Raw genomic sequence first — 18,243 nt, 5'->3', positions numbered from 1 at the left:
ATGCAATTTAGAGCCCACTTTTATTGGACATTTTTTCTCGTTTTTGTCCACACTACCACAGATTATAGTATACTGTACTAGAAGAGAAACATTACCTCCCCCTCCATCCCTACCAGCAATTCCTTACAGCGCCGGACGAAGTGGCCGTGCGGTTAAAGGCGCTGCAGTCTGGAACCGCAGGACCGCTACGGTCGCAGGTTCGAATCCTGCCTCGGGCATGGATGTTTGTGATGTCCTTAGGTTTAACTAGTTCTAAGTTCTAGGGGACTAATGACCTCAGAAGTTGAGTCCCATAGTGCTCAGAGCCATTTGAACCAATTCCTTACAGCAACAACCAATTCCAATTTCTCACCATTTTAAGAAAAGCTGACTTTCACGCATCCCATTGTTAATGGCGTCAGATCTCTTGAACCTTGGCCTGCGATAAATACAGGCCTATGCGCAAGTTGATGTGAAGTCAGCAATGTGTTGTTGAAAGTCGACCAACACAAACGCTTGCTCTGTTAAAGATTTTGTGAAACGTCCTTGACCAAAGTACTTCGCTGGAGCTACTACACGGCTGTAAAATTTTTCGTCATAGTTGTTCGAGAACGGATGCCAGATAGTTACAAAGCAGCACACTTCCGGTAAAGACAGAAATGTAAACGAATGTTGGTGAAACTGTGGATGCCAGTGAATGTTTTGTCCCATCTGTGGGCGACCAGTCCTCTATCTAAAATAAAAGGTTAACTACCCACTGCAGATGGTTGGTTGGTTGGTTTGGGGAAGGAGACCAGACAGCGAGGTCATCGGTCTCATCGGATTAGGGAAGGACGGGGAAGGAAGTCGGCCGTGCCCTTTGAAAGGAACCATCCCGGCATTTGCCTGGAGCGATTTTAGGGAAATCACGGAAAACCTAAATCAGGATGGCCGGACGCGGGATTGAACCGTCGTCCTCCCGAATGCGAGTCCAGTGTCTAACCACTGCGCCACCTCGCTCGGTCCACTGCAGATACCTAGAACTATATGTGAGCCATTGATTGTGGCCTTGACGTCGAGCTGAGTGTAAACCACATGGTCCTCTCTTCCAGGAGCTGAGACTGGGCGACAACCAGCTGAAGTTCCTGGAGCCAGAACTGTTCCGCCACAACCAGCGGTTAACCACGCTGGAGCTGAGTGGGAACGCCCTCGAGAGCCTCCCTGGAGAGGTGTTCTCTGGCCTGGAGAGCCTGCAGTACCTCTACCTGGCCGACAACCGGCTGGCCACAGTGCCCGCTGAGGTCTCCAAGCCGATCGCTGGCCGGCTGCAGTTGTTCTTGTCGGGGAACCTCCTCCAGGAGCTGCCTGAAGATGCGCTGACAGCCTGCTCCCAGCTGGAGTCCTTCTTCGTGTACAACAACCAGCTCAAGAGTCTGCCTGGGCGACTATTCACCAACAACAGCAACCTCTCGACTGTCTCTCTCGAAGACAACAACCTTAGGAGGTATGAGTTCTTTTGTACTACTTGTCTTCTCTCTCGTCGATGGAATACATCATGCGTCTTCTTGACACCCATATGGTCTTTGAAGACGATGTATAAGTACATGGTGTTCCGAAAAAAATGCTAGGATTCTGAACATGCGGTACAGAAAAACGGTTCAAGATAATGCAACAACTTATATGTCAAATAGCAGAGAAAAAAATTCAAAATTTTTTTCATACCATAATAAGTTTCGATGTGAGCTCCCTTTTTTGCTCTGCAGACAATAAAACGTTGCTCAAGTTCACTACATGTATTTTGTAGGATTCGCTCCTGTAGATGCATCTGATTTCCAGTTTTTTCTGCACGGACAATGATCTTTACGTTGCCCCCAAAAAAGAAGTCCGCAGGAGTATGAACAGGACTTCTGGGAGGCCGCGCATTCCCTCCTATTCCATCATTTGGAAATCTGTCATTTAGTGTGTTGAGCACTTCGAGATAGTAATGAAGCGGGACGCCATCTTACACGAAAATGACCCGTTGAGTCGTTCGTTGTTAAAATTCTGCGCTTTGAGGAAACACGAACAACTGAGGCATGTTGTTGTTGTTGTTGTGATCTTCATTCCAGAGACCGGTTTGATGCAGCTCCCCATGCTACTCTATCCTGAGCAAGCTTCTTCATCTCCCAGTACCTACTGCAACCTACATACTTCTGAATCTGTTTAGTGTATTCATCTCTTGGTCTCTCTCTATGATTTTAACCCTCCACGCTAAATTAGTGATCGCCTGATGCCTCAGAATACGTCCTACCAACTGATCCCTTCTTCTGATCAAGTTGTGCCACAAATTTTTCTTCTCCCCAAATCTATTCAATACCTCCTCATTAGTTTTGTGATCTACCATCTAATCTTGAGCACTCTTCGGTAGCACTACGGTTCGAAAGCTTCTATTCTCTTCTTGTCCAAAGTATTTATCGTCCATTTTTCACTTCCATACATGGCTACACTCCATGCAAATACTATCAGAAACGATTTCCTGACACACATACTCGGTGTTAACAAAGTTCTCTTCTCCAGAAACGCTTTCCTTGCCATTGCCAGTCTACATTTTATATCCTCTCTACTTCGACCATCATCAGTTATTTTGCTCCCCAAATAGCAAAACTCCTTTACTACTTTAAGCATCTCATTTCCTAATCTAATGGCATACCCATATGATTTACGCATGTAAGTGTTATTTCGGTGGATTAGAAAGGGCCTCTAACTTGTTCATAAAGTAACCCACACCACAAGTTCACTTTTGGCGAATCACGTATAATTTTGTGCAAAAATCTGGGTTCTTCAGTCCCAGCACCTGAAAACTGTGACGGTTAAAACAACCATTTATTTCGAATGTTGCTTCGTCTGAAAACCGCAGTTAAAGAAAATTTGGACTGTCGTCAATTTAGTTTGACGTTAAACTTACGCTTAGGCCGATCGGTCGGCTTCATCTCTTGTCGAATCTGAATTTTGTAGGCATGCTCTAATAACCTTTTATCTATGACACTGAAGAATGTTGTCTTACGTATGCTAAACTAAAGATCTTTTCGGGCAAGAGATTTCTTTTCGGGCTACTGTTACAACTGTGCCGAATTTCTTCTAGTTTGTCATCACTTGTTCTTGGTCAGGCCGGTACCGTCTTCCCAGCACGCTTCCTGTATCTCGAAACTGGTTGAACCATCGGTGGATAACTTTGTCTTCGGGTGCATTTTATCTTGGATCAATTTCCCGACAGTGACGCTGCATACCAACAATTGATTTAAGCTCAGCGTACCAAGGAACGTAGTTTTCCTATGCTCTACCGTTAACACCGTACGGGTATGTGAGCAAAAATGACGGGACGCCAGGGCGAAGCACCTTCTAGCATTTCAGGGTCACCGTTTGGCCCCATATGACACAGTGAACCAAACTAAGTTACATTGAAGCGCCAATGAAACTGGTACAGGCATCCGTGTTCAAATACAGAGGTATGTAAATAGGTAAAAGAAGGCGCTGCGGTCGACAATGCTTGTATAAGACAGTTGTTAAAATTGTTACTGGTGCTACAATGGCTGGTTATCAAGATTTAAGTGAGTTTGAAAGTGGTGTCATAGTCGGCATACGAGAGTTGGGACACAGCACCTCCGAGTCAGCGACGAAGTGGGGATTTTCCCGTACGACCATTTCACGAATGTACAGTGAAGAACAACAATCCGGTAAGACATCAAATCTCTGCCATCGCTGCGGCCGAAAAAATGCGGCGGGACCAATGACGACTGAAGAGAATCGTTCAACATCACAGATGTGGAACCCTTCCACAAATTGAGGCAGATTTCAATGTTGGGCCAGCGTGCGAACCATTCAACGAAATATCGTCGATATGGGGTTTCGAAGCCGACGGCCTACTCACGTACCCTTGATGACTGCACGACATAAAGCTTTTCGCCTCGCCTGGGCCCGTCGACACTGACTTTGGACTGTTGATTACTGGAAGCACGTTACCTGGGCCGGCCGTGAGTGGCCGAGCGGTTCTAGGCGCTACAGTCTGGAACCGCGCGACCGCTACGGTCGCAGGTTCGAATCCTGCATCGGGCATGGATGTGTGTGATGTCCTTAGGTCAGTTAGGTTTAAGTAGTTCTAAGTTCTGGGGGACTGATGACCTCAGAAGTTAAGTCCCATAGTGCTCAGAGCCATTTGAACCATTTGAACGTTACCTGGCTGGAGGAGTCTCGTTTCGAACTGTAACGAGCGGATGCACGTGTACAGGTCTGGAGACAACCTCGTGAGTCCGTGGACCCTGCATGTCAGCAGGGGACTGTTCAAGCTGGTGGAGACTCTGTAATGGTGTGGGGCGTGTGAAGTTCGGATAATATGGGACCCCTGCTACGCCTAAATACGACTCTGACAGATGACACGTACGTAACTATCCTGTCTGATCATCTGCATCCATTCATTTCCATTGTGCAGTCATAAGGACTTGGGCAATTCCAGCAGGACAATGCGACACCCCACACCTCCAGAATTGCTGCAGAGTGGTTCCATGAACACTCTTCTGAATTTAAACACTTCTGCTGGCCACCAAACTATCCAGACATGAACATTATTGAGCATATCTGGATGCCTTGCAACCTGCTGTTCAGAAGAGATCTCCAACCTTTCGTACTCTTACAGTTTTTTGGACAGCCTAGCAGCATTCTTGTTCTCAGTTCTCACCAACATTAGTCGAGTCCATGCCACGTCGTGTTGCGGCACTTGTGCGTGTTCGCGGGGGCCCTATGCAATATTAGGCAGGTGTACAGTTTCTTTGACTCTTCAGTGTATTTTATTTTCAGTTGATCAGTTTGCGCGGAGTACCTAAACAAAATCCCTGCTTTCTTTCTGGGACACCATTCATAACGTCAGTGAAATAAAAACGTGACAGATAAAAAAGGCAAGTAAATTGTTTGTTATTTCAAAAGAAATCACCATAACTGTCGATACACTTGTCTCATTGTAATGCAAGATGATCAGTACCTTCGTGGTAAAAATTTTTGTGGTTACGTACGGAACGATGATACCCACGTACGCACATCTTCCTGTGAATGTCTTTGTTCAGGGCTCGAAAAATATGGAAAATGCATGGCGCGAGATGGGGATTGTGAGGAGGATGTTGAAGGGCTTTTCAGAGAAACGTCTACAGCGTTTTCGGAACAACCTTGGCAACATGGGAGAGGGCATTATCATGCCCAATCTCTCCACACGCGACTTCGATGTTTTTTATCCCTGAAGAAAGACATTATTGACCATCGGTTTGCTTCGGGCTAACAGGTACACCTCTAGGTACAATCAGTGTCCTTAGGTAACCGCAAACCTTTTTCCATGAAGGCGTTGGTAGTTTTCTTTCACAATGGGATATGTCGGCTGGTTATAATTAAAGTGTAGCTGCTTACAGAGGTCCAGTGTGATATGGAATTATCTTATGGCAGCGAAAAGTGGTAAATAATCTACTACGGTAATGCGGAACAGATTTAAGCTGTGAAAAAAAATTAGTGCAGGTGCAAATGTGGTGCTGCGAATGCGAGAAAAACGTATAGAATTGTTTCCAGACGTGTTGGATTAAGAACAGGACGTGGTCAGAAAAGGTCAAACAAGTGAGAAAGCCGTGTGCATTTTCAACTTCTCGCGGCGTAATGAATAATCCATTAAATTTCGGGCATGCAGCCGCGCAAATAAAATTTCTTCTACTGATATTTCGGCCGCGTATCGTCCGGCCATCTTCAGAGCGAGTTCCAAGACTGACGACAAGGTGCCAAGCGCGGCCTTATATGCTCCACCGCGGCGGTACTGCGCATGCGGGTCACAGATGCTGCGCCGCCTGTCGCGAAGGCGTACGGACATTCGATGTGCTTATCGATATTTGATCGGCGGCGGTGACACGGTGACGACTTCTCTGCAGTTTAATTACTCCAAGAGCCGGATTCCATGCTTTGTCCAAATTAAAACCATTGTCTCTGTTTATTAAATTGTTGGCTAATCGAATTTCTATGGCTTCTTTGAATACAGATTCCCAAAAAGAAGAGGTGGATGTTAAAATCTTCACATCACTGTAATTCATGGAATGACCCGTATCAATACAATGTTCGGCCACAGCTGACTTGTCTGCTTGTAATAAGCGTGTGTATCTTCTATACCTTCATGCCAATAGCTGCCATCACCCTTCTCAGAGCATGGGTGTCCTTAAGACCTTAGTGCATCGGGCGCACTGTATATCCGATGAAGACAATTTACAAGGAGAGCTAACATACCTCAAGAGTATTTTTAAATCGAATGGATATTCTCCGCAACAAATTCGTAGAGCATTCGATGCAAAACCTAAAAAGAAGGTATGCGATGGGGAAGAAGATAGTAATTTCTTCAGATCTAGGGCGTTTCTACCTTATGTGGGTGCTCTTTCTTCAAAGATAGGCCGTATTCTTGAGAAACACTGTGTTAAGGTGATCTTCCGGCCCCCCATGAAGATTGCGGCTTTACTCGGCTCTGTGAAGAACGATTTACTGCTTCGTAAGGCGGGTGTGTACCAGATTCCTTGCGGAAATTGTGAGCAGTCATACATAGGTCAAACAACACGCACCGTTCATGAGAGGTGTGTGGAGCACCGAAGATACACACGCTTATTACAACCAGACAAGTCAGCTGTGGCCGAACATTGTATTGATACGGGTCATTCCATGAGTTGCAGTGATGTGAAGATTTTAACATCCACCTCTTCTTTTTGGGAATCTGCATTCAAAGAAGCCATAGAAATTCGATTAGCCAACAATTTGATAAACAGAGACAATGGTTTTAATTTGGACAAAGCATGGAATCCGGCTCTTGGAGTAATTAAATTGCAGAGAAGTCGTCACCGTGTCACCACCGCCGATCAAATATCGATAAGCACATCGAATGTCCGTACGCCTTCGCCACAGGCGGCGCAGCATCTGTGACCCGCATGCGCAGTACCGCCGCGGTGGAGCATATAAGGCCGCGCTTGGCACCTTGTCGTCAGTCTTGGAACTCGCTCTGAAGATGGCCGGACGATACGCGGCCGAAATATCAGTAGAAGAAATTTTATTTGCGCGGCTGCATGCCCGAAATTTAATGGATAAGTGAGAAAGCCATTTCTTCTTCTTCTTCTTCTTCTTTATCGTCGCCTTGTCCCATGTCACGCAGGGTCGGCGTTGCTCTGCTAGATTCTTCCCCTCCATAGTATATCCATTTCCTCTTCCTTCTTCCATCCTTTCTCCCTTATGTCCCCGGATATCTTACCCTTCCACCTCATCTTCGGTCTTCCCCTCCTTCTCGCTCCTTTATATCTTCAATTCTGTTTCCGATATACTCTTCCTCTTTTCTCTGTAAGTGTCCGGACCACATTAGTCTGCTCTCTTGTATCTTTTTCCCCATGCGTCCCACTTTCACAGCTCCTCTAACAAATTCATTTCTAATCCTGTCCTTCCTTGTTACCCCACACACCCGCCTCAGCATCCTTATTTCCGCCACTTCCATCTTCCTGTCCTGGGCTACTGTCATTGGCCATGTATCTGCCCCGTATATCACAGCTGGCCTTACCACCGACCTGTACACTTTCCCTTTCAACCCAATGCTCACCTTCTTGTCACACAACACTCCACTCACTTTCCTCCAGTTGTTCGAACCGCAGTTTATTCGGTTTTGTATCTCGCTTTCCAGTTCTCCGTCCCTCTGTATGTACGACCCCTGGTATTTAAATTTGCAGACCGATTTCAGCTCATTATCCTGGATCTTGCAAGACCTCATCTCCACATCCTTCAATGCCCGTGTGGAGTTGCTAGTCTCCCATCGGGCGCCTCCCCGGGTGGCGGATAGGAGAACGCTCACCAGATATGGTGGGTACTGGGGAAATACAATACCCAATACCAAAGCTAGCGAGCCTCCTCTCCTCTAACAAGGGAAGGGGGTTGGCAGCAGGAAGGTCATCCGGCTGTAAAAACATTGCCAAATCAAAAGGAATTATGGATTCTTCTCAAGTGAGAAAGCCATTATGTTGATTTTATTATTAATCCCTACTTAGGATATTTGTTCAGTGGAGCACAGGAGACGTTGACGAGACGATGCATTTGTTAAACGACGTCGTCAACAATCGCCTGTAGCACTGCTGGTGGAATCTGAGCAACGTGTTACTGTATATTGGCCTTCAGATGATCTAGAAACTGGACAGGTCTCTGGTAAACGCGATCGTTCAGATGTCTGCAGACCAGGTGATATTTCAGGTCATCCACCTGGAAAACCTCTGCAGATGTTCGTGGAAGGTTTCATTAAGCAGATCTTTTCATTGGGCGAGGGATATAAGGTGTTTCTCCATCTTGCAGCCGGCCGGTGTGGCCAAGCGGTTCTAGGCGCTTCAGTTTGGAGTCGCGCGTCCGCTACGGTCGCAGGTTCGAATCCTGCCTCGGGCATGCATGTGTGTGATGTCCTTAGGTTAGTTAGGTTTAAGTAGTTCTAAGTTCTAGGCGACTGATGACCCCAGCAGTTAAGTCCCATAGTGCTCAGTGTTGTGTCTAGACAAGACAGCCTAGACACAATGAGAGGAAGCCGAAAGGCACGCGCTTAAACTCACGCAGGCTGGCGTGAGGTCTGAAACAGGATACGTAATGAATGCTATAAAGCAAAGTACGTAGCCTCTGGAATACTTAACTTTAATCCACATTTGTAGAACATCACTCTTGATGATACATTAATAGAATCTCAATATCAATTGAATACGGCGCTTTGCTAGGTCGTAGCAAATGTAGCTGAAGGCTATGCTAACTATCGTCTCGGCAAATGAGAGCGTATTTGTCAGTGAACCGTTCCTTGCAAAGTCGGCTGTACAACTGGGGCGAGTGCCAGTACGTCTCTCTAGACCTGCCGTGTGGTGGCGCTCGGTCTGCTATCACTGACAGTGACGACACGCGGGTCCGACGTATACTAATGGACCGCGGCGGATTTAAAGCTACCACCTAGCAAGTGTGGTGTCTGGCGGTGACACCACACTCAGAGCCATTTGAACCATCCATCTTACAAGGAAACAGTGGTTTCCACACAGCTGAGCTCTTCCAAAAGCGGCTAGCATATGCTGTATATGCAGGTCTCGATAGCGTGGGGACGTCACAGTACACCTGAAAGACCTCTGGGTGTATTCTCTTCAAAGAGGAACGGACCGAGACTAGAGGTGCTTGTGAATCCACGCCTCGTCACATGCGGCAAGTGTTATGATTCTTCGTCCACTAAACAGCACCCCAAACTCGGCTGTTGTGTGTATTCACTTCACCCTGCAGAGTGAAATGTGCCTCGTCACACTGCAGAACATGGCCCGGCGACGTGTCATCAACTTCGATACGTGCCAGAAACGCAGAGCGCGTTGAGAACGTCGCTGCAGATCATGAGCTGCACCGTCAGAATAGCGTACGGGTACCAGTGTAAAATAGACCGCAAGACTTTCCATAATAGTGACCACGGGATGGACAATTGTCAGGACCAGTAGCTCTCCGCGGGACATGTGCTGCATGGTCAGTTACAGCAACAACAACCTCGTCTTCCGGGTCACACATCAAGCTGACGCGAGTTTTAAAATTTCATTGTCATCTTCTTCAAACTATTTCAAGGTACTGGGTCTCTCCTCAGACCGTTGAATCGGCATTACGCTTTCAATGCCACACTGTAATTGCTTCCGTTCACATGAAACAGTTTCACTAACAGCACACGGTCTCTTCTCGATTGCCACACTGTTCACTCACGTTATGGCTTCTCAAATTACAGCGTGCATGTCATACCGTCGTACAAACAGTGTACAGCGCCAGATTTGCACATGGTGGCCACAACTGTAACTAAACTGTTTTCCAAAGTACATCATTTCCGCATTAACGCCTTAGCATATTGATACGCCCGCTAAACCCGCTGGACAGAACAGGTAATAGGCTTGTGGAAAGGGCGAAGGGTAGAAGTCAGTTTCTGCTTCTAATTGTCACTTACTAATTTAGCAACTCCTTCACGGCTGAAGCCCTCTAACAAGAAATCTTAACAAGATAAAAATCCATTTAAGATAGCAATAAAATAATTAAAAGAAAAACAACATACGCAAAGTGCAATACAAATGGCTGAGGGCCACAATTAATTTCTAAAATTTTGGAATGTATTACCATAGACCTTTAAAGGCAGAAGGCCAACAAGAAATCTTATAAAAAATTAAAAATTCAGTTAAGATAGCAATAAAATAATTAAAAGCCCAAAAGGCAACATATACAAGGTGCAACACAAATGACTGAGGGCCACAATTAAATATCAAACGTCAGAATATATTACCATAGATCTTTAAAGGCAAAAGGCCAGCATGTTTAACAACAAGAAATCTTAAAAATCAACAAGATAAAAAATCCAATGAAGATAGCAATAAAATAATTTAAAGAAACAACATATGCAATGTGCAATACCAATGGCTGAGGGCCACAATAAACTTCAAAAATTCAAAATATATTACCATAATCTTTAAAGGCAGAAGGCTACAATGTTTAAGCTTGAAAGATAAGTTTAAAAATTAATTTTGCAAAATTTTTAAGAAACAAACAATAACCACAAACTTAAAATTTAAAATAGCTGACAATAGATACTGAAACACCGGTGGCACCCAGAAAGCCTCCAGGGAGGTCGGTCTGCCCTCGTTCACTTACGTGAGACAGGTGGTGAGCCCAACTACACTTGATCTGTCGGAACCCAACCAGGGGACAGCCACGGACCGACCGACACAACGACTTGCCTCCCGTCAATCAGTGCATGAGAACTGAAACCAGCAACGTTACAAACGTGATAATCCACAATGGAGTATGCAATAGCTTTCAAAATTACACACCATGTTGGACAGTGGCAAGAGGTGAGGAAAGGACGCTGCCTGAAATTGCGTTAGTGGCCAGGGCAGGTAACCGGAACACTAACGGCCACTAGGCAGAAAATTCCGCTGGTACACTTGAATTTGAAACACGGTAATTATTAACTTCACTCAAAAAGAACACTGACCGATGTGATGTTTAAAGCTTTCCCGGCGTACTGATTGTTCCATAAAAACACGGGAGAACTGCCGTGTTTTTATGGAACAACACTGCCTGAATTTACGTCAGTGCCCAGGGCAGGAAACCAGAACACTAACGGCCACAGGGCAGAAAAATCAACTAGTGCACTCAAATCGTAGTCGACCAAAATAGTTAATTGTACAGCGTCGCGGCTAAATCTCAGTAGTAGAACCACATGTGCAGAAGGAACATACAACTTCGGTGTTAATACGTAACTGTAGCTAGCGGTATTACTTGTATAGAAGAGAAAGGAACTTTGTTTTTGAGGATGTGAGAGGAAATGACCTCAAAAGAAATGGTTCAAATGGCCCTAAGCACTATGGGACTTAACATCAGAGGTCATCAGTCCCTTAGACTTAGAACTACTTAAACCTAACTAACCTAAGGGCATCACACACGCCGGCCGCGGTGGTCTAGCGGTTCTAGGCGCTCAGTCCGGAACCGCGCGACTGCTACGGTCGCAGGTTCGAATCCTGCCTCGGGCATGGATGTGTGTGATGTCCTTAGGTTAGTTAGGTTTAAGTAGTTCTAAGTTGTAGGGGACTGATTACCACAGATGTGTCATAGTGCTCAGAGCCATTTGAACCATTTGAACATCACACACATCCATGCACGGGGCAGGATTCGAACCTGTGACCGTAGCAGCAGTGCGGTTCCGGACTGAAGCGCCTAGAACCGCTCGGCCACAGCGTCCGGCAAATAAGCCCACATTCGAAATCTTTGATGTAGGCTCGCATAAAACACAATGATAGTAATTACATAAATGGCACTTAAAACCAATTACAGTAAAAACACTGATGACTAATGACAGTAATGACATTTGAAGAGAGGAATAATTGTTTCACATTGAGAATTAATGCGGCAAATTATACACACATCAGAGAAAGAGTTTTACGTCACCCTGCTTCCCAGAACTCATGAAGATAGACGTTAACTGTGGATATTGTATCACAGACACAGTCCCTTTGTCTGATCAGAGATGTCACTAAACCCGGCCAAAGTCGTAAACAACCATGCATGAGCAGCGCCTATTAGGAGGAGGGAGTCCGACAGCCGATGAGTTCCAGTCATTCCACCAGGAAGGAGGTACACGGCTCGTGTTGTCTGTAGTTCAAACGTGCCTAGACGTATACAAAGACAGCCACACTCGTAGTCACATGTTTGTTTAACTCAGGGGACAAAATCACAGATATAATGAAAATCATGAAGTGGCAGAATCTTGAAATTCCAAGAAGCAACCAAGTAATTTAGATATACAGTACAAGACCGTAGGTCTGAATCCTGTAGGAATGACGATGACCAAATTAGACCAACTACCGTACACATAGTTGCGTTTGCAGTTATCATTGCCCCTCCCCATGTGAATGGAACGATACAGTACCCTAACACGTACTAAAATGGGAAGTACCCACTCCCATGCCGTTAACAATGGTTCGCTGAGCAGGGATGTAGATGATGACGTAAATGAAGTGTGACAAGCTATCAAACTCAGCTGGCGTGTACTGAACTCAAATGAAACATGACAGATGGAAAGAAACAAACTGTTAAACCACTCGGTGTTGCTCACCTGAAAACCTCCCCAACAACGAACCACCGAAGCGAACCACCACAACATGAATAGACGTGGCTTGGGTAGTTGAAACCACTACTCAACTTGGACGTCCTGAGTCGGAGAACCACGAAGCTCGTAGCCATCGGACAGCTCCACACACGCTCCGACACTGCGCAGGGGCTGAAATCGGACGCAGCCGACTGCACTGCGCAGAGAACTTCCCTCGTCCGCAACAACCGACCAACTCACTCCAGACCCCCTTGCTGGAAACTACATGCACCAAACCAAAGATGGTACACGGCGCAAATATCGATACACATCACTGCTGCCACCCGTATAAGGAAGGAGAACCACGACGTAACCGCTACAAGGGCGGGAAACCAAACACAGATAGACAGCCAAGTTCACGAAAACGCGTAGTTGGGAGAGAGCGCTGCACACATATCTACCGAATTTCGCTGTCATACGATATTTACAGCCCACAATGGACCTCCGTGAACAGTTGCAATTTAATCATAACCACTCGGTATGTATTAACAGTTATGATGGTTAATTTTGAAATAATAAACAGTTTACTTTGTCTCTTTCCATCTGTCATGTTTCATTTGAGTTCAGAACACACCAGCTGAGTTTGATAGCTTGTCACACTTCATTTACGTCATCATCTACATCCCTGCTCAGCGAACCATTGTTAACGGCATGGGAGTGGGTACTTCCCATTTTAGTACGTGTTTTCTTTTTTTTTTTTTTTATTCACCAAAAACAGTAACAAAAGTGGCTACAATTAAATGACATAAATAAGGTGACAGATAATTGCAGTCATAAATTACAGCATTCAAGAAATGTCTTTAGCAGTAGCACAATTTAGCACCTGCACTGTCACCTTCAACTGGTGGCAGTTCAGCATGCACATTTTCTTCTTCTGGAGCCGGCTCCTCATCATCATTTCCCAGACCCAACTTAATCATTCAGTAAATCCTTGATGTGTGTTCCTTCCAGGGTAAATTCCATGGACAGAAGAGAAGTCCCGAACAGCGACATCGCAAAATATTTCACTGGCTTGTTATTTTTGTCAGTTCCAGCCTTCTAAACGCATCTGTAGGAAGTTCAAGACCTTCCTTTATATCAGACACCAGATGTTTCTCGCCATATTCTTGTATCTGCTGTACTGCTGATTTATTTCTCATGTGTGACTTGCAGGTGAGGTTAGGGTCGGGAACGTGACACAATCCATTCCCTCTCTACTAGGAATCCAGTTCCTAACCTATACCCATTCGGTTGAAGACAATTCGAAGCATGTTACCATATTTCTTATTGTGATTCTGATATTTGAGTATTTTCTCGAATTCATTTTCCATATACATCTTGTATTTAATATGTTCATCGCTCCCAATATTGTTAAAAACATAACTTGTATATTTGCCCATTAACCAAATCACTGCGTTATTTTTTGGCTGAGGGTAGTAACTTTCCTCTGGTCAGGGTACTGTATCGTTCCATTCACGTGGGGAGGGGCAATGATAACTGCAAACGCAACTATATGTACGGTAGTTGGTCTAATTTGGTCATCGTCATTCCTACAGGATTCAGACCTACGGTCTTGTACTGTATATCTAAATTACTTGCTTGATTCTTGGAATTTCAAGATTCTGCCACTTCATGATTTTCATTATATCTGTGATTTTGTCCCCTGAGTTAAACAAACATGTGACTACGAGTGTGACTGCCTTTGTATATGTCTGATATCTCTTGTCAATCATATTTGCTGTGGGTGCCACATGCTTGAACAATACAGTACGACATGCCATGTGTCTATCATTAAGGCATTGTAGGCTGGATACAGGCCTGAGCGAGGCATATCATCGACAGTTCCTGCCTCTCTATATCTCCTCCATGTCCTAACAACATCACTTTGGTTCACTCCGAGACGCCTGGACACTGTTGAGAGCCCTTCCTGGCACAAAATAACAATGCGGACGCGATCGAACCGGGTATTGGCCGTCTAGGCACGTTTGAACTACAGAGCACACGAGCCGTGTACCTCCTTCCAGGTGGAATGACTGGAACTGATCGGCTGTCAAACACCCTCCTTCTAATAGGCGCTGCTCATGCACGGTTGTTTACATCTTTGGGCGGGTTTAATGACATGTCTGAACAGACAAAGGGAGCGTGTCTGTAATACAATATCCACAGTTAACGTCTATCTTCATGAGTTCTGGGAAGCAGGCTGACGTAAAACTTTTTTTGATGTGTGTATAATTTGCGGCATTAATTCTTAATGTGAAACAATTATTCCTCTCTATAAATGTCATTACTGTCATTAGTCATCAGTGTTTTTACTGTAATTGGTTTTAAGTGCCATTTATGTAATTACTATCATTGTGTTTTATACGAGCCTATATCAAAGATTTCGAATGTGGGCTTATTTGCCGGACGCTGTGGCCGAGCGGTTCTAGGCGCTTCAGTCCGGAACCGCGCTGCTGCTACGGTCGCAGGTTCGAATCCTGCCCCGTGCATGGATGTGTGTGATGTCCTTAGTTTAGTTAGGTTTAAGTAGTTCTAAGTTTAGGGGACTGATGACCTCAGATGTTAAGTCCCATAGTGCTTAGAGCCATTTGAACCATTTTTTTGAGATTATTTCCTCTCACAGCCTCAAGTAATACCCCTAGCTACAGTTTGGTATTAACACCGAAGTTGTATGCTCCTTCTGCACATGTAACAATTACTGTCTTTTATTTATTTTTTGTTATTTTTGTATGTTGGTTGTATGTGTGATATTTTATTTTTTGTTCTGTAGTGTTACTGATGTTATCTGAGAGTTCGTTTTGTTGTTTATTATATAATTGTGCCATGTCTATAGCTATTTATGTTGCGACAATGGGGTGTGTAATCGACTTGTTACGTATTTTCAGGTTAAGATTCTGCTTAAGTCCTTTTTTAAATTGGTTTTTCTTCATTTCTTGTATAAGATATATTTGCAAATTTTTAATGCACAGATAGAACTGGAATGATAATGGAAGTTCTTGTGTGAATTGGAGTGATGGGTGTTGTGCAAATTTTTGATTCTTTGTTTTCTTATTGTGCAATTTTAATATCTGTATGCTAAAATGAGAGACATAATTATCAATACAGTTAAACATAAAGTCAAGTGTTAGAGGAGTAACACTGTTTGCAATATGCAGATGTGTAAATAGCATTTTAGCACACAGATACAAAAACTGTAATACAAGAAAAAAACTAGAATTTGTACAATTCCAATCACTCCAACCCACACAAGAACTTATGCTATCATTCCAATTCTGCCCATACATTAAAAATCTTACAACTAAGTCTTCTACAAAAGATGAAGAGAAGCTACTAAACAAAGGACTTAACTACAATTTTATCACGAAAGTTCACAAGTCGAGAACACACTCGATTGCCACACCAAAAATCGCTATAGACATGGCAAAATTTTCAACTAAATGACAAAAGTAATTTACATGTCGGTAACGCTACAGAAGAGGAAATAAAGACTCACACGTACACCAACATTCAAACATGGAATAAAATACTCTCACGAAAATAAACAAAATTTGACAGACAACATTGCCGTAACAGTTAATTCCGATAATGGTAACAGTATATTACCTTTATCCATAATGATTATTTAAACAAATTACGTTCTTGCTAACGTAAGGATTAAGATTGTAAATGTGGTGACATTTGATTCAAGTCTCACATCTTTCAACGCAAAATAACCTCTACTGTAACAGGAATTTAAATTGTTGTACGTTTACGGTGTAATTAGAAATTTTCAGGGGAGGAATAATCGTTTCACGTTAAAAATTGATGTAGAAAATCATATTTACTATCTCTGTCCAGTACAGTCACCTCGTTTCCAAACGTTTTACTTTGTAATGTGTCACACGGCGAGAGCCAGTCTGGCTTTTGAAGTCCAGTAAGCAGTTTTAACTCTGCTCTGGTGTTGTGTATCAACTTCCGCATCAGCACATCTGTTATAAACATTGTTTGTACAAATGTTTGTTCCATCCTTTAAATGCTATTTCTCTGTACCGTAGATTTGATCTGTATATGTTGTTAAAGCAAAATGCATACTCAGGAGCAGTAATAAAAAGAACATAGTGATCAACACAACAGTGTATTATTGAGCGAAACCTGTAGTTTGGCTACTGTAGTGAGCCTTTATAATTGAGAAACGCTCACCGAATAGTGTCCTGTGCAGGTCATATCAGGAAACTCAATCCCTGTCAACAGTTCAAAAGGAGCATTCCTGATACCTTGTAGGCAAACTCTAATACAGCCGGTTATGAATGCTTTAGTTCCATACATTTCTCTCTCAAGGATGGCTTGAACATAAGTCTGCTGCAGTTCATATTCATCTGAAACCACAGAGTGCGCTGCGACCTTTTGATGTTACCAGCAATAACAGATTTTGTGTCTTGTCCACAGCCTGTCAGTCGAGCTGTTTGCTGGGACACCATCGCTGAAACAGATGTGGGTGGGACATAACCCTTGGGACTGCACCAGCTGCGAAGTTGCTGCGATGTCTGCGTGGCTGACATCACACAACATCGACATCGGTGATGTTGGACCGCAGTGCTCGGGGCCTGGCCCACAGGCTGGCAGAGATATCCGTCAGGTGACAGCAACTCACTGTCTCAAGGGCAGTGGCCAGTAAAGTGTAGGGGTAGGTATGTCCCAGGAGGAAGCCACTGTCTCCAGTGACATCACTACAAAAACTTGCTGTCGCCCTGAGTAGTCAACAGTAGCAAGACAAACACCAACTACACAAGCAGGAAATTCCAGTAATTACAATCTCCTGTGTATCTGGAGTCATGCACAGCTTCTAACATATGTTGAATGGTGGGCATTTACCTCGATGTATCCTCATGAGAAGACATAATGAATTTGGACGCGAGGGAATGCTACACAGTCTCGGTTTTGCTCATGTAGCTAAGCAGTACATCATTCAGTACGTCCATGATATCAGGATATATTTGTACAAATTTTCTGTTGCCTGCAGCTATAAATTAGGTATGTAAATGTAGAATTTTGTGACATGTCAATACAATAAAATTATCTGAGTTGTCTTATCACGTTCATATGCAGTGAGTTCACGATGTCTGGAGGATATACAATCGTCTACCATGTTCTGGCGGAGTGTTGGTGTCTTTGTGAGAAAACGGAAGGAGATTATACCCTTTCCCAATATCTTGGACTCACTATAAATTCATGTCCCAAGAAATTGGAAAATATGTTACTGCAATAAAACATGGCTGTTACCATTGTCAGATTATGTATTTATTTTCACAATGAGTGTTGTTTTTAAAGAATGTTTATCTGCCTTGCTTTTGTGCATACAATTAATCTTTTTCATATATTTCTCCATATACAGGGTGCAAATTTTAAGTTGACAAACCCGAATAACTCGAAAAATAAGTTTCGCACGAAAAAATGTGTAGAATCCAAAGTTGATTATTTTCGAGGGGGACTAAATTTAGCCCGCCACCTCAGCCCCTGGAGGTGGAGCGGGAGGCAACTTTAAAAATTTCAAATGGGAACCCCCATTTTTTATTAAAGAATCAGATTCTACATAAAAAACTATGTACAATTTGTCTTAAACATTTGTTTTG

The 18,243-nt window shown here is 43.9% G+C and overlaps 1 protein-coding gene across 1 annotated transcript in view; it reads left to right on the top strand.

Annotated features, from left to right (window-relative positions):
* LOC124552299 (insulin-like growth factor-binding protein complex acid labile subunit) overlaps window positions 1-18,243 on the top strand; it is a 103,562-nt gene that overhangs the window by 68,756 nt on the left and 16,563 nt on the right. Inside the window, exons 3-4 of the mRNA XM_047126574.1 lie at window positions 1,071-1,462; window positions 17,060-17,284. Coding sequence (XP_046982530.1) covers window positions 1,071-1,462; window positions 17,060-17,284 — 617 coding nt within the window. The remainder of the gene's footprint in view (window positions 1-1,070; window positions 1,463-17,059; window positions 17,285-18,243) is intronic.

The sequence above is a fragment of the Schistocerca americana genome, chromosome 10 (assembly GCF_021461395.2).
Source record: "Schistocerca americana isolate TAMUIC-IGC-003095 chromosome 10, iqSchAmer2.1, whole genome shotgun sequence".
In the NCBI taxonomy this organism is placed as follows: Eukaryota; Metazoa; Arthropoda; class Insecta; order Orthoptera; family Acrididae; genus Schistocerca; species Schistocerca americana.
The sequence above is the reverse complement of the archived record's forward strand: the minus strand, read 5'-3'. Positions and strand labels throughout refer to the sequence as shown.